The following is a 17,924-nucleotide window of genomic DNA, read 5'->3' as shown; positions in this document are numbered from 1 at the left end:
AGCGATGCTGGTTGAAGGGTAACAAAGCAAGTTGAGGAGGCTTGTGAACGTCGTTCTACTATCACTTTATTGCTGGCTACTAGGAGAGTGTGCTCCAGCTGACCCCTTCCCCGCCCCTCCTGAAGAGGTGGTGAGGTGCTTGGCTTTTGCCCATGATGGCACGATTAATTTCGCAAACTCAGCACACCAGGAAGTGCAGCAATTGAGCTTTTCACTCTTTGGTAATTGATGATATACAGGGGCCAAAATTCACCCCTGCCGGAAACAGGTCGCACCTACTGTTTTTCCCGTGTTTTCACCACCGCGGTGGCCTCTTGCACAAAATTCAGCTCTTTGTCTTTTTTTTTCCGAGCAGGGCAGAAGTGGGGGCAGGAGCGGAGTGTCCGTCATAAGAGGGGCGGAAGTGGAGGCTGGATGGATTCTCCGCTGGCGTGTCACCACGTCTCTCTCCTTCACTTAAAGGGGCGAGCCACTGCGAACTCTGCGATTTATTTTAGTTAGGTCCACTGGGCCACCAAGGAGGGTTTCAGTCGGGCCAGTGGCCTGGGACCCAAGAGGGGGTGCCAGGCTGCCTGTTGGCGGCCCAGCCGAACCCGGGGGGGGTGGGTGCATAATTGTCGGGCCGACCTGGCAGTCGGCCAACAAAAAAAAAGATGGCGGCAGCGGCAGTGCGCACTCCCCTTTAATGGTGGCTGCACTGCCATTTTATACACACTGCAAACACAGTGCACCGACAGAAAAAACTGTTGGGGGCACCAAGCAGCGGCGGTAAGAGTTTTTAGGTGAATTCTGCTTGCGGGGCGGGACATCGGCGGTGCGTGCTTTGATGACGTACTTAGGAGGTTTTGGCAGCAGATGGGGGCAAGTGGGAACTGCCGGAAATACCACCGAGGTGAATTTCACGAGCGGCGGCCATTCGACACTGCCGCATGGCCGCCGCTTTCTGGCAGTAACAGGCCTTATCGGGTGGCTGAATTTCGGCCACACAGAGTTAACATTTCATGTCGAAGACCTTTCATCAGGACTGGAAGATGTTAATAAGAGTAGCACCCTCCCTATTGCCTTGCACCATATTCCCTTTTGTCATTTAATCACTCCTGCCTTCCACCCTATCAAAGATCTTTTTCATTGTTCTTCCAATCCTCCTCCCCTGCCCCATCTCAACACTTTTCTCTGGCTCCATGCTCGCTTAAAATCTTTAACATCTTACAGTTCTGATGAAAGGTCATCAACCTAAAACATTAACTCTGTTTCTCTTTCCACAGATACTGTCTGACCTGCTGAGTATTTTCAGGATTTTTTGTTTATATTTCAGATTTCCAGCATCCGCAGTATGTTGCTTTTGTTTTATTTGCTGATTATATATTTCTTTGAAGTATTACATATTCTAAATAAGAGCTCTGGTGTGTGAATTATAAGTGAGCGCTACTCTCCAGCACGATGATTATTCCTGCCATTAGCTAAAACAGGTTGAAATTCCTGCTAAACTTTGGCCGTGATTTTGCTGACCTCGGCAGGAGGGTAGTGGGTGATGGCAGTGATGGGTCCCGACCTCGCTGCTGTCTCCATCCCAGCCTCTGAAATGAATTTACCGTGATTGGGCTTGTTCAGCCCACCCAGCGCGTTTGCCAGACAATTAGAGGAAGCGAGTCTGGTGACTTCATTTGATGACAGGTCTTCAGCCCGTTTCCTTAACGGGACCATGTCCACATTCATTTTGACATTTGTGCTGTCAGTGTTCTACAGCATTGAGGTGCTGCGGCACGGCTGCACCTAGGCTCTTCCATCCCTCCATATGCTTATGGGAGAGAGTCACAGCGTGCAGGGAGGTCTGCTTCACTTCCCATGGGAGGAGGAGACCTCCCCAGGAGATCAACACAGCCTGGTTGCACATTGCAGAGAAGATCACAAGCAGGGATGTGGTCAGGAGGACCTGGATGCAGTGCCCCAAACCTTTCAATGAGCTCAGTAGATCACAAAACGTTAGTACAAAGCCATACTCAACCTCATCCTTCTGTGCCTCTCATCACATCCCCATCTCTCTGTCTTCCCTACCCTACTCCTGCACATCCTTGCTCTCACCAAATTACCTTGCACCTACTCCCATCCTCTCCCTTTACATTATCACATTGTAACATCCCCATCTCACTAGCCACCCCTCACACGCACCCGCATCCTAGTGCAATCATACAAATCATACAAGGGTAGGCACTTGGGTGTTTTATGCAATGTTCATGTAAAGTTTCTGTTAATGTGGTGTCAAACATTGAGACCTTTATTTTCAGCATTTTGTATTCTTAGACAGATTTGTGTGCACCTTTGGAAGTAGCTTAGTGAGTTGTAGTGAATGGTGAGACATAATGGTACCCCACGCAATGATGAGTATGAAAGGAATGGCTTGGGCAATGTAGAGATGCTTTATGGTGTTGGTGATGGGTGGTGCTAGCCTGGCACATCATGATGCAGCCAGGGTTTACAGTGCCAACTGAAGTAAATCTGGCCATGGTGAGGCCATCTCTGGCGTTCCGGGCAACAATGTGGTTGGGTGCTGATGTCCTCTGTCCTGTGCAGCATCAGGTTGATGACATTGTTGTTGGTGCTGCTGGTGTTGGGATTCTGAAGACCAAGGTGAGAGTATAAAGGGCACCCATGCTGATGGAATAGATGGAAGGTGAAGTAGAGAGGACAGAAGCGATCTGTCAATGATGAGAGAGGTAATGAGGTCAGACTGGACGGAGACGTATAAAAACTTGCAGCATGGTGAATCTGATGTGGAAATGTAGTGAGGAAGAGCTTGTGAATGAAGGAAGATATCTCTGAAAGGTGGGAGCTGTTGCAGTACATTATAAGCTCAACTCAACAGCTTATTCAATGGCCACTGAACTCCCACTCCCGCCTCAACATGACAGACATGGTCCACGACCAGCGTGGACCCTGTGGGCGAGCTGTCAAATGCAGAAGGTGAGCTGAAATTCATTCCTAAATGACTTTAAACAAGCCACTAATAACCTGAATTGGATCCCTTGCCGCTGCCTGTCAGGTCTGCTCAGCACTGACAGATCCGACATCGGGGAAAGGCGCATGGCGGTGGGTTCATAGTCCCGACCTGCTGGGAATAAAACACTTTCCCACCCAACCCGCCACTGATCATGCCCACTAACCCCTGCAAAATCAAGCCCTTTGTCTTAGCCATTGCCAACATGTGACATCCATATTGCAAGTGAAGATCTGACCTCTCGATGCATTTGTGGTTTTCACAGGTACAAATTATATTTGTTAGAGAACACCAGCGTTAGCCTTAAGTTAACACTAAAAATGCTTTTGTTCCCACTGTGTTTTCTCACTCTCACTGGCATGGGCAGTTGTAAAAAGTTCCCAAGTTCAAAATCAAAATAATACACTCCCCCCTCCTCCCCCACCCACCCCCACAAAGTTGTCTTTTTTACTGTCAGTCAGGGCATTTAAAAACTGATCAGGGCAATTACCCAAAGCAGGTTTTATCTCTGAGCTATTAATCTTTCATTCCTCTATGTTAAACAAAATTATTTCGATCACACAATTTGTTTTCAGGTTTTTACTTGACAAAGACATTTGGGGCAGCGTCCTTTCACATCACTGAAATGAAACGGCGCAGATTGGCCCTTTTGAGTACTGCATGTCTTTTGGAATGTGCACATTTGATAACTGCCAAAATGATTTTTCATTTGTGAAAAATTTAAAGTAAGGAACCCTAAAGCTCCTTAATGTTTCTGTCCATTTGTTTTTGAATATTTAATTTTGAACATGATGAACAGTCTGAAGCACATAACCTGTCCATCGATTGGCTGTACAGTCCACGGCCTGGAAATTCCTCTCGGGACATGGCGCAAAATGGGTGGTATCGGCTCGGCCGCCTGGGGGAGGTCATGGGTCGAGCTTCCACCTCGCAAATCAAGCAGAAAGCAAACATAACACTCTTAAGATCAATAAAGATGTTTTATTAATTTTTATGTTTTTAAACTAACAGTTAAAGATGAACCAAAATAAAATTGCAACATTTCAAACCAGGTGCTGTACCATAAACCATACAAGGAAAGAAAGAACTTGCATTTCTGTCGTAATCTTTCATGACTTCAGGAAGTGCTTTACAGCCAATTAAGTACTTTTGAAGTGTAGTCACTGTTGCAACATAGGAAACAGGCAGCCAATTTGAAAACAGCAAGATCCCACAAACAGCAATGAGATAATGACCAGATCATCTGTTTTTAGTGATGTTGGTTGAGAGATAACTATCACCCAGGACACCCTGCCTCTTCTTCAAAATAGTGTCATGGGATCCTTTAGATCCACCTGAAAGGGCAAACAGGGCCTCAGTTTAACTTCTTAACTTAACAATGGCATCTCCAACAATGCAGCACTCCCTCAGCACTGCACTGGGAGTGTCGGCTTAGATGTTGTGCTCAAGTCTCTGGAGTGGGGCTTGTACCCACAACCTTCTGACTCAGAGGGGAGAGTGCTATCCACTTTTCCACAAACCAGACAAGTAAAGGAGCTTTCTGCGCCAGGGGACGTTTTATTATTTTGAAGACACTATATAAATGTAAGCTGTTGTTGTTTTTAAAAAAAAAAAGAAACTGAGGTTTTGCAGGTCCGAGCCATGATCCTGAGTTGGACCTCCCCACCCCCCAGTTGGGCCCTACAACCCTGCCAATTTTACTCAATGTGCCGGCCGTCAATGTTGTGCCCAGTTCCTGAGACACCAGGGGATGCAGGAGGCTCTGGTGTGGGCAGTCCTCAGTCCCCTCCTACGCCACTGACATTCTTTGGGAAGTGTGGAGGCTCCATCCCTTACAAGACCCTGTGGAATGCTGACATAAGGCTGTTACCCGGGTCATGTTGCCAACTCTGGTTGGATGTTTTCTGGATGTTTCATCGCATGACCTCCTGCCTCCAACTGCCCTGCCCCCTCACGCTGCCGCAATTGGTCACCCGACATGTCCATCCTCGCGGGGCCCCGCCTTCCCACCACCAATTGGGAAACAGATTCTTGACTCTCCCGGCAATGTCCTGGAGATTAGTCTTCAATTCCTGGAGATCCTGGCCAATCGGGGAGGGCTGACAACCTACCTATGGGATCCAGCCTAATTTACAAGCCTTTCCAGCACTCTCGCGCTGAAGGGGAAATGCCCTCGAAGGATGCGAATGTTCAGCCCCATTTGTTTTTAGGTTTGGCTAGGCTATTCGCGTTTAAAAAATATTGCCGTGCAAGGATGTAAATCACATTAAAATATGTCGTCGTATCACAAACATTTTGTTGCATCATTTCAAATTACGTGATCGCAATGAATACTATGTGTGGCTGTTCTCCCTCTCCAGGCATAGAGGCAGTGCCCCTTTAAGTAAACTCGAGTGCCTTTTTATATATTTTTTAAAAAAAGATAAAGATGTAAAACTGTAGCTAACCCAGAGACATATAGTTTATTCAACAAATGTATTCTGCCTGCTGAAACCCCATGATGGACTATTTAGTAGCTATGTCACTTCAGACTCCACACAGCATAACATCGAAATGACTCCAGCTTCTATGTCGCACATATCTACTTTGTATATCAGGCCCAAACAGTAACCCTCCTTTATAATAAGAGTACAAAGAGCAGCACATCACGCTGCTCCTCTTCTCTATAACTCATTGGTGTCATGCTGGGTGCTGGCAGTAGCCTGTTGTGCTATTTGTCTCCAGCGCAGTGGTGACACTACAGCACAGTCCATAATTTGGCAGCTATTTACCGTGACATTTCCTTTCAGTGCAGCCATAACACTCACTAGAACCATTATTTGGTACAATTTACCATATAAATTGCTTTGTCGCGCATCAAAGTTAGCAGCTAGCTACACTAGCCAGCTCAATGAGAGAAATACGTCTACCAATTTTAGTTAGCCTCTCTTTGGTAGGCGGACTCTTAAGTGGAGTGGCCCAATAGGAATTCATTGATCATTAATAATGTTGCTAGTTTATCATTTAATTATTTGATATTTCAGCCACCATCTTAATAGATTTCTGTCCAAATAATGCAGCATTGCATAGACTGTGCTTTACAAATAAAAAATCTGAATTAAAATGTTCCTGGTAACTTGCATTGCACATGCACGCACAATACATTTATGTACATGTGAAGATACGGCCCAGATGCACTGCATGGATGGATATTTTAAGTGTGCATGAACTGAGTAAAAATGGAGCTAATTTAGAAGCACAAGAGATTCACATACACACAGCTTTCCCTTTTTGTCAAATTTCACTTTGATGTACTTCACTCTTTTATTCACATTATACCATCATGCAGTTTTGGTAAAGTGGATTTATGAACACTTTCAATGCAATAACGCGACTGATTTATCTTCCCACTCTATCAGCAGAACTGAGGTTCAAATTGAGCTATTGCTGTGCATTATCAAATCTCAGAAAAGGCCCTCTGTTGTACTTTTTGCAGGAGGTTTCATTAATTGTTGCTTTTCATTTTTTTTTGTACATGCAGACATGATTGAAATACTGAATGAATAACAGATGAATGTGTTTCAAGAATCCTTGAAAGTGTTATGAGCAAAGAGTTTATAATTTGTGAAGAGACAGATGTTTAAACATTTACCATTTGCTGGATAGAACCCTGGCCCTGCAGTGCATCCTTCCCGAACTATGAAAGGTCCTTTATGCTAATTAAGCCTCTGCCCCTATTTTTGGAATGGACTACTCATATATTAACATTTCATTACAGCTTCGCACTCACCGGCTGAGGTAACTCAGCCACAATCTTTCCAATATTCTTTCCTAAGTAAAGGTAATCAACAGCTCGGTAAATAGACTCCAACCCTAAAAATCTGCCCTCGGAAGTCTGGTCTCCCTGATCGATCTCGCATACCAGTCCACCTTTCTCGTACATGTCGAGCAAGTGCCTCACACTGGCTTGGTAGTGCGCGTTGTAATGGGGCAGGAAGAACCCACGGACACTGGCGGACTTCATGAGTAACTTTAATGGCAGGTTGCCCATACTCAGGTCCCTCACTTCAAGGGAGCTTTGATAGGACGAGACTGAGCCAATGACAAGAAGGCGTCCCTTGACAGCCAGGTGGTTGACGGCCAGTTTGAACATGTCCCCTCCCACCGATTCGTAAACCACATCCATCCCTTCTGGGTACTCCTTTCGAAGAACAGCAGCGGTGTCCTCGGATTTGTAGTTAATGGGGCGGTCGCAGCCTATTGATTTCAGGAAGCGAATCTTCTCCTCTGAAGAGCAGGTGCCAATCACGTGGCAACCAGCTGCCCTGGCCAGTTGGACAGCAAACTGGCCAGTGCCGCCGGCAGCTGCCGTCACCAAAACCTTCTGGCCCTCGGTGAGTTCCCCAAGCTCCTGGAGGCTAATGCAAGCTGTTGTACCACTGAGGAGCAGTGTCAGAAACTGGGGCTTGATGGATGGCACCGGGATTGCTGTCTTGGTCGGCACAATCACGTATTCAGCAAAAGCGCCTTCTTTCATGTAGACCACAGGTTGGCCCACACAATAATTGGCACTGGCGCTTGAACCCAGGGCTACCACTTCCCCGATCCCTTCAAAGCCAATGTCAAACGGAGGTTGAAGGGAAGCATTGTATCGGCCGGCACTGTAGTTGATGTCTGATGCATTGATGCCAACAAATCTAGAACAAACAGAAAGATAAAACTATTAGTTATTTAAGATTTTCAATGAATACCATAAATTCTCTAAGTGCATATTCAAATTGGGGTAATTACAATTACACTTTGAATAATGGTTATATACATGCATTTCTGTTGTACTGTGCTATGGTTTGAGTGACAACTTATCATGTTACATGTTATGCTCTTTTCCAATTCTGGCCACCTGAGTATCCCGTATTTTTCATCACTCCACCATTGGCAGCTGTGCCTTCAGCTGCCGAGGCCCTAAGCTCTGGAATTCCCTCCCTAAACCTCTCCTCTCTACCTCCCCTAAGTTGCTCCTTAAAATTCTACCTCTTTGACCAAGCTTTTGGTCACCTGACCTACTATCTTTTTATGTGGCTCGGTGTCAAATTTTGCCTGATTACGCTCCAATGAAGCGCCTTGGGACATTTATTATGTCAAATGCGCAGGTTGTTGTTGTAGTAATAGTACACATTATGCTACATTGTTACACAAGGTAAAATGGAATATTGGGGTGTAATGTTCCATTTTATTATATGCATATATTTTTATATTATGTTACAGTGGCCTAGAAATTAGTGGCCAGCACAAAAGCTGCTGGTGCCACTGGGAGTTAACGAATGCCAGAAATGGTGGTGCTGGCAAGACCAAAAAATTGGCGCTGGGGACTAATTATCATTAGCCCAGCGCTTAACTCACCGTGGAATGCCGTCCTGTTGCCATTGGTCCCGGCAGGAGATCCCAATGTGGCGTGGCCCAAGCCTCATTACTGCCAGAACAATCTCTCTGAAAGCGAGGCTGTGATTTCAGAAAGCATTGTGGGATTCTTAAAGGAGCAATGCTTTCTGAAATGAAAACATTTAAAATGATGTAAGAATATGCTGTTTTTAGCTTTTACAGCTCAACTGCCTTCTGAAAAACAATGAACACTAAAAAGAATTCTCAAATGGGAGTCTTCAGGTCTTAGCACCGAATTCCCATCCGCACCTAAAAAAAATGAGAAATTGCCTCAGCACTAAAACAAATGGCTCAACAAGCCTGGGAAGGAGCTCTCAGGGTCTCGCATACAGCACTCCAGCTTTGTGCAGGGGGTCAACACTGCAAGAGAGGTCCTCTACTCACAGGGGCCAGGAGGCCCTCCAGAAAGAATGATGTGGGACCACATCACCGAGGCTGTCGCCCCCATCTCCTGGCTCCAGTGCCCAAAGAAGTTTCATGACCTTAGACCAGTGGTCAAGATTAGTGAATGCATCTTCAAAAGCTGACTCCTATCAATTGCATCACTAGACTATCACATTTCTCAATGCACAACTCCCTCCCCCTCTCCAAATCAATCACCTACCAACAATCTGTACCAAACATGAGGCACACCTCCCATTCCTAGCTTCACCTCATCCCCTTGGATGAGACGGTGCTGGCCATTCTTGGCAGGGGCATAGATACAGGATGCGGGGCTGAAAGGATACAAGATGTTGGCATCCACATACGTTATCTTCATTCTCGCAAGCACCTCTTGCTTTCCCGCCTTCCCCTCAGCACAGCTCCACCTTTGTGCCTTCCTTATTTCACACACCCAAAAAATGCAGCCTGCCCAGCCAGTGGTTGACCAAGAAGAGGGAGAGGAGAGTGAAGAAGAAACGCTGTCACTTGATTTGACACTCCCAGCCACCAGCTTCTCAAGGTCGACCAGCGAGGCCATTTGCAGTGTCCCCTACTGAAAGTCAGCAGCCTTCCACCAGCCATGCTGCAGCCACTGGGGTAGCACTGCGTGACATCAGTAGGATAGGTAAAGTCACACTCAGGACAGTTGCTAAGGGAATGGCATAAGGATGATGTTGATTTATTGATGTTATATTGGATGGATTGATGTATAAAGTTGGATTGGAAAGTTTGCTTTGTGGTGGCCTTGATTTCAGCATTGTGGCCAAGAGGATGCTGTGATGGTCAGTAACAGAAGGAAGGTAAGGTGTGGGACTAATGTTGAAAGGGGAATTAGGGTTGTGGTCACTGGTACCGCAGGCGGATGATTCCATCCCAGATATCCTGGCTAGAAGGGGGCTGTCTGTGTTGCATAATTTCTTCTGCTTCCTCCTCCTGCACCTTCCTCTTCTTTCTGCGAGTGGATGCTCTAAATCTGAAATTAAAGCATAACGTGCTAGAAATACTCAGCAGGTCAGGCAGCATCTCGACCTGAGACATGAACTCTATTTCTCTCTTCATGGATGCTGCCTGACCTGCTGAGTATTTCCAGCATGTTCTGTCTTCTCAGAGATCTTCCTTTACCATCCAAAGCCTTACAAGTGTCCAGCAGCACCCCCTGTGCACTCAAAAAACTTATAACATGTATTGCACCACGCCACTACTTCAGTAAAATTTAAAAAATCCAGTCCAGAAGCTTAAATGCAAAGTTACCTGAAAGATGTATGTGTCCCTTTAAGAGGTGCTGACTGTCAGGCTGCTGAATGCTAGGTTTTCATGGCGAGCTTAGGACTCAGCGCTAAGGTCCAAGTTCGCCGAGGTGACATTAAGTAGGGTGAAATTAAGATGTCACCCTCTCTTAATTTACATTTCCAGGGCCAGTGCTGCTATCGGCAATGCTAAGGCCCTCATCAAAATGGTTGCTGCCAAGTCCTGCAACGGAGAAAGGCGCTTGAGTGGGGGCCGCCATTTTTTTACCCGGATCGTGGCAGTAATTCATAGTGGTAAATGGCCCAATTTTTCGGCCATTGTCTATTATATTGTCTTTTATTACATGCTTTATCCTATTAGTTTCACTTTTATATTTCTAATTAAAATGTGGTAAATATGAGATAAAGGTATGAGGTATGTATTAAGGTGTATATATATATATATATATATAAACTATTGGCTACATGAATATATTATGCAGTGTCATGTGTTATGTTACAATAGATTAAGTGCTATACCATGCAGTGCGGCAGTGCATATTGTGTTACACTAGGCTATGTTGTATATTATGGGCTGTATGATATTTATGCTATCCATTTGCAACCTTATTTTCACTTGACAATTTGACACTGAGAGAATCATGGCTTATAGCCAGCAAGGCCTACACATTAACAGAAGCCTACCCGCTTAGCTACACTTTCCACCATAAGAACATAAGAACATAAGAATTAGGAACAGGAGTAGGCCATCTAGCCCCTCGAGCCTGCTCCGCCATTCAAAAAGATCATGGCTGATCTGGCCGTGGACTCAGCTCCACTTACCCGCCCGCTCCTCGTAACCCTTAATTTCCTTATTGGTTAAAAATCTATCTATCTGTGATTTGAATACATTCAATGAGCTAGCCTCAACTGCTTCCTTGGGCAGAGAATTCCACAGATTCACAACCCTCTGGGAGAAGAAATTCCTTTTCAACTCGGTTTTAAATTGGCTCCCCCGTATTTTGAGGCTGTGCCCCCTAGTTCTAGTCTCCCCGACCAGTGGAAACAACCTCTCTGCCTCTATCTTGTCTATCCCTTTCATTATTTTAAATGTTTCTTTAAGATCACCCCTCATCCTTCTGAACTCCAACGAGTAAAGACCCAGTCTACTCAATCTATCATCATAAGGTAACCCCCTCATCTCCGGAATCAGCCTAGTGAATCGTCTCTGTACCCCCTCCAAAGCCAGTATATCCTTCCTTAAGTAAGGTGACCAAAACTGCACGCAGTACTCCAGGTGCGGCCTCACCAATACCCTGTACAGTTGCAGCAGGAACTCCCTGCTTTTGTACTCCATCCCTCTCGCAACGAAGGCCAACATTCCTTTCGCCTTCCTGATTACCTGCTGCACCTGCAAACTAACTTTTTGGGATTCCAGATCGGGGGGTGGCATGGTTTAATGTTTTTTGTTTACTCCCAAAAAGAGTTTCATGCACAAGGACCCCCAGGTCCCTCTGCACCGCAGCATGTTGTAATTTCTCCCCATTCAAATAATATTTCCTTTTACTGTTTTTTTTTCCCAAGGTGGATGACCTCACACTTTCCGACATTGTATTCATCTGCCAAACCTTAGCCCATTTGCTTAACCTATCTAAATCTCTCTGTCCTCTACACAACCCGCTTTCCCACTAATCTTTGTGTCATCTGCAAATTTTGTTACACTACACTCTGTCCCCTCTTCCAGGTCATCTATGTATATTCCTCCTCTCTTAGTGGTAAGAGTGTGGCCCTCATTGACCAGTCACTCCTAAACTTTCTCTCCTAAGTTGAGCACATCACCCTCTTTCATCTCTCACACATCTTTTAATATCCTTGTCATTTACTATTCACCAACTCACGTACCAACTTCCTTTCCAAGATGTTCTCCCTTCTCTTCCCACCCCTTAAGACATTGCACCTTGCAACTCTTCATTCTCGGAGATTTCAATCTACACCTTAACTCCCTATATTCCTTCGTTGCCCTTCTGTCCTTTCTCAACTCATCCTTCACATAAATTCCCCCACTCTTGCCAGCTCATGTGGCCTCTCTGCATCTGAAGTATTGTTCTCCAATGAAGCAATCTCAGACCAGTTCTTCCTCTCCCTTACAACTCACATCCCTCTACCCTCCTCTGATCCCACTATTCACAACACCTGCCCATGGAAGTTGAACCTACCCAACTCCTTTACAACTTCACTCTTAAATTCTCAGCTCCCTCACGTTATCAAGACGCCTCAGTCACTGTCAACTTACTTGACTTCTCCCTTGCCTCTCCTGTTGGTGTCCTTGTTCGTAGCTAATCAATCACTGTCTCCCAGCCCTGTGCTCCGGTGCAACCCATGACCTTTCCTGAGGGGCGCCATCTTGGATGTTGGCTGGGCTACCAAACACCAGATCTTGCTCAACCTTGTCAAGAATTACTGTGCTTCACTCTTCTTAGTTAAAACTGTCATCTAGGATCACCTTGAAGGATAAGGAAAATCATTTTTGCATGACCTCCTTAAACTCTTCTCCACTGCTCCCTCTTCCTTCACCTCAAACACTGTGAGAAAAGCACATGGATTTTTTTGCTTCCAAGATTGAGACAGTCTCGTCTGTTTCCTCTCTTTCTCTCGTTCCCAACCTCCTTCCAGTCTTCTATCCTGAACCTCACCTTTTATTTTATTCATCCCTGGGATGTGGGCGTCGCTGGCAAGGCCAGCATTTATTGCAGTTTCTCTTCTATTCTCCCCGCTCTCCCCAGTGTCATCTCATCTCACCTTCTACTCCCTCAATCCACTTCCCACTCTACTCCTGACCTCTCAACTCACACATTTCTGACTTCACCAATGAGATTCCCTTTCCTCAAGCACTATCCCTCTTCTCTTCAAAACTGCCAACATCACCCAACTCCTCAAGAAATCAACCAATGATCTAGTCATCCTCTCCAATTACTGTCATATATCCAACCTACCTTTCCTCTCTAAGGTGAACATATGTGGCAGAAACTGTCCCTTTTTATAGCCCCAATAGTGCCTGTGGGGGAAGTCGTTCCGTGGGCCGCGAGGCTGGTGAGGGAGGATATCAAAACCCGCTTAGCGAGCTGGGGCGCCCCTTAAAGGCCCCGTTTTGGGTGTTGGGCTGCTGGCCTGGCCGATCGTGTTCCTGGTGGCCCAGTGGCTGGCCACCGAAGGCCCTGAAGAATGCGCAATGGCCCTCCCCTTCAATTGAATGGGAGAGGCATTGTAGCGCGCTGTGCTATGCGGATGCTCTGTATAGTGCTGGTCTCCTCACCGCGGCGCTGGACTCAACGCCGGACTGCCACCCCGGGAACGCTCCTCCAAGGAAGCGGAGCACCGGAGATAAGCCCAATTCCGCGTTGGGGATTGGACTTCCGGGCCGGGCAATAAAAGTCCAATCAGGGCGTGGGGCAATTTTGCGCCCATGATTGTTACCACCTTGCTTTGAGTCCATCTCACCCTAATTCTTTGCTTGAATTCTGCGAATCTGGTTTCTACCCTTCTCATATCACTTAAATATCCTAGCCAAAGTCATAAATGACATCCTCTGTGACTGTCACCATTATGCATCATCCCCTTTTGCCCTCCTGTAACTTTTCACAGCAGTTGACCAAGCAATCCTCGTCCAACATTCCTCCGTCCTCCTGCTCCATAGAAGTTCCCATGCATGGTTTCATTCCCACCCATCCAACAATAGTCAGTGCATCTCCATTAATAGTGTCTCTTCCCTACCTTTCACCCATCACCTCTCGAGTTTCCCAAGGATCTATCCTTGGCCTCCTCTTTTTCCTTATCTGAATTCTACCCCTTACTGTAGGCATGGAGTCAGCTTTACATGTGTACTGTTGACATCAACTCTACCTCTCCACAATCTCTCTCAAAGTCTCGACTGCCTCTGAGCTGTCAGACTGCCTATCCAACATCAAGGCTTCGATGAGTCAAAACTTTCTGCAGCTCAACATCAGTCATCGTTTTCAGCCCCCATCACAAATGCCAACTCTATCCCTCCTGGTCACTATCTCAGGCTGAACCAGGTTATTCACAACATTGCTGCCTGGTTTAACCCTGGGCTGAGCTATAGACCCCACATTTCCCCACCAAGCCCACTTACTTTCCTCTCCACATCATTGCCCGCCTCCATCCCATCACCTCAGCCCATCGACTGCTGAAACCCTTATACATTCGTTCACAACCCCAGACTTGACTCCTCCAATGTTTTCGTTGCTAACCTCCCGAACTCCAAAACTCTATCCTATCCTACAATAAGTCCTGCTCACCAATCACTCTCATCCTTGTTGACATACATTGGCTGCCCATCCCAAAATATGTGAAATTTAAAATCCTTGCTCAGTGTCCTTAAATCCCTCCATAGGCTCACTGTACCTCTACAATCACCTCCAAGTCTGTATCCCTCTTGAACACTCTGCTCCTGTGACTTTGATCTTCTGTGCATCCCTCCCATCCCCCTTTGCCCACCACCAGTGGCAAGCCTTTAGCTGCCTCGCCCCTCCTCTGGAACTTTCCATTTAAAGCCTCTTCGCCTTTGCTTCCACCTTTAAAAACCTTCTCACAAAAATCCCTTTGATTAAACTTACACCTTATTTTGCCCTTTCTGGCTCAGTGTTTATTTCATTACACAACACCAACAACTTGCATTTATAGAGTGCCTTTATTGTAGTAAAATGTCCTAAGGCCCTTCACTGGAGTGTTAACAAACAAAACTTGACACCGAGCCACATAAGGAGATATTAGGACAGGTGACCAAAAGCTTGGTAAAAGAGCTTTTAAGGAACATCTTAAAGAAAGATAGAGAGGTGGAGGGGTTTAGGCAGGGAATTCCAGAGCTTGGGTGCAGGCAACTGTAGGCACGGCGACCAATGGTGGAGCGATGAAAATCAGGAAAGCGCAAGAGACCAGGATTGGAGGAGCGCAGAGATATCGGAAGGTTATTAATGCTGTAGGCGGTTACAAAGATAGGGAGGGGGTGAGGCCATGGAGGAAATTGAAAACAAGGATGAGAATTTTAAAATCGAGGCATTAACAGACTGGGAGACAATGTAGGTCAGCGAGCACACGTCTGTGAAGCACCTTGGGACATTTATTTACATTAAAGTCACTATTTAAATGCAAATTATGATATAGATTATCTTGTTAGAGTGTATGTGGTTTTGGAAAAAAAAATCTTTATCTAGATATTACTTTCTACTGCAAATGCAAAATTGAATTGTATCACTGTTAGATTATTTGTCTTGTTCATTGTTTAGTGAATTTGTTTAATATTTAACATTTAAAATGAGGACTGATGTGAAACTCTACTGCTCTTGAAGAGTGGAGTGAGAGCTTTTACATTTCATTGGGTCAAAAATAATAATTACCAGACAGGGCTTGCTGTTCATTTCCTGGGCACATTACTAAATACTTACCGAGATCTCAAGGCAAGGATAGACACTCTCAAGAGTACAAGGATTTGCAACTCACCATGAGAATGATCTAAGCTATGAGAGCTGAGATAATCGAGAGAAACAAGGACACCAAGGGCTAGAAACTCCACTTTTTTTGCCTGCTTAACGCCCATTTTACCGCTGAAATTACATATAACGCTCATATCTCACCCATTTTGGCTGAGCGTTATTTTCCCCATGTGCTTAACGCTGAGAAAAAATATTACCGCCTGCCCACTTTTTTTGGTTGGAATCAGCAGAATAGGCGATTTCAACACCTGTATTATCGGCCAGCGTTACTTTCCTCACGGACATAACGCTGAGATTCAATAATAACGCCCGCCGACTGTTTTTTGTCATAAAGAGCATATTTACCCAAACTAGCAGCCATGGAGATCGCCCACCGTCAATTTCACCACCTCTCACACATATCGCCCAGAATATCGCCCGCTCAAAAAATCGCCCACAAAAAGTGGAACTAACCGGGATGGACGGCAGCGGTGTGGCTGGCATTTGTTAAATCCCACTCTTACGTGAGGAGCTGATATCGGAAAGATTTACCTGAAAGAGCACTGATGTGAGTGACTACGCTGACACACTACTGTGTGTGTGCAGCTCAGACATCAATGGTGCCCATCACCTTGGTGCCAGTTAAAATTTACGTTGATTGATAAGTTGTATTTAACCCTTTCACGATAAGGAATCACCAGTGTGTAACGGTCCAGCTATCTGAGACAATGCACAAGGTTATGTTCAATAACAAAAGTTTAATACTAACATTGGTCTGAAATCATAAATGACACAGCCAATAACACCCAACCCCCGCCCACATCCCACTTTTTCCACCATTGACATAAATCACATGTTCAACATGTCCAGCAACACAGAATACAAAGGCAAAGCAGGAGCATGGTCCCCAGCCCCCATACATTGCAACAAACTGCATACAGCCAGATGGAGATATAACACAGCCATCACCTGCGGACATGTACCTCATTTTCCTTCCCCCACTCTCTTTCTTCTCCCCACCTCTATCCCTTCCCCTTCTCGCTCCACAGCGCCTGGCCGAGGAGCTCCTCAGGCGGTGCCTCATTGGGGGGATGAAGGCAGATGTGGTGGGTGCACAGGTACGGGAGCGGGGGGTTGCCGAGGGGGCAACATTCTCTGATGCAGAAGCAGGATCTAGGTCCTTTCTCTCATTTGTCATTCGCAGTGGTGATGCGGAACCTAGGGGTGGAGTGCCGTGCTCCGGGACCACTGGGAGCCCTCTGCCACCACTGTTCCTGGCTACCAGCTTCAGGGCCTCCTCCATCCCTTCCATGTTATATCTTATTTGTTGGACAAAAACTCGGTGCCAACTATGTTCTTGGTGCTTCGTAGGCTTTTTGCTACTGGTGAATCTCCGTCGTGCCTCCCACAACAGCCAGACAAGCTTTCACATGTTAACTCTGTTTCTCTCTCCATCGATGCTGCCTGACCTGCTGAGATTTCCAGCATTTTCTGTTTTTATTCCAAATTCCAGCATCCGCAGTACAGATATTTTGCTTTTGTCAAGTATTATGGTACATGTTAGGGTACAGATTACACTATATAAATTATTCTTTTATTGAGCAATATTTATGTGGTTTCTTGGGTTTGATAATAGATTATTGTTGTTGTCATTTATAAATCCCTTCATGGCCTTGCAGTATTCTACCTCTGCAATCTCTTCCAGCCCTACAAGTCAGTCCGTGAATCTGATTCTGGTCCCCTTTGCACTCATTCTCCCCTCGCTCCGCTGTCCTTCCTCCCAATCCCCCTCTCCATCCCTCCCTCCACTCCCTCCCTCACTCCACTCCACTCCATTCCCTCCCTCCCTCACTCCATTCCCTCCACCCACTCAATCCCTCCCTCCATCCCTCCCTCTACTCCACTTCCCTCCCTCCATCTCTCCACTTCCTCTCTCCACTCCTTCCCTCCCTACCTTACTCCACTCACTCCCCCTCTCCACTCCCTCCATACCTCACTCCTTCTCTCCACTCCCTCCCTAGGTCTCCCCTCAGCCTCCTCTGTTTCAAAAAAAACAAACTCAGCTTAACCAATATTTCCTCATAGCTAAAATTCTCCAGTCCAGGCAACATCCTCGTAAATCTCCTCTGTACCCTCTCTAATGCAATCACATCGTTCTGTAATGTGGTGACCAGAACTGCACGCAGTACTCTAGCTGTGGCCTAACTAGTGTTTTATACAGTTCAAGCATAACCTCCCTGCTCTTGTATTCTATGCCTCGGCTAATAAAGGCTAGTATCCCGTATGCCTTCTTAACCACCTTATCTACCTGTCCTGCTACCTTCAAGGATCTGTGGACCTCACCTGCACTCCAAGGTCCCTTTGTTCCTCTAC

The 17,924-nt window shown here is 46.0% G+C and overlaps 1 protein-coding gene across 1 annotated transcript in view; it reads right to left on the bottom strand.

Moving 5' to 3' along the window:
* Nucleotides 1-3,962: 3,962 nt before the first annotated feature.
* LOC139272512 (prostaglandin reductase-3-like) overlaps nt 3,963-17,924 on the bottom strand; it is a 61,289-nt gene continuing 47,327 nt past the window's right edge. Inside the window, exon 2 of the mRNA XM_070888601.1 lies at nt 3,963-7,671. Coding sequence (XP_070744702.1) covers nt 6,747-7,671 — 925 coding nt within the window. The 3' untranslated portion in view covers nt 3,963-6,746. The remainder of the gene's footprint in view (nt 7,672-17,924) is intronic.

The sequence above is a fragment of the Pristiophorus japonicus genome, chromosome 1 (genome assembly GCF_044704955.1).
Source record: "Pristiophorus japonicus isolate sPriJap1 chromosome 1, sPriJap1.hap1, whole genome shotgun sequence".
Classification (NCBI taxonomy): Eukaryota; Metazoa; Chordata; class Chondrichthyes; family Pristiophoridae; genus Pristiophorus; species Pristiophorus japonicus.
Note: the sequence above shows the minus strand (reverse complement) of the source record. Positions and strands in the feature narration are given on the sequence as shown.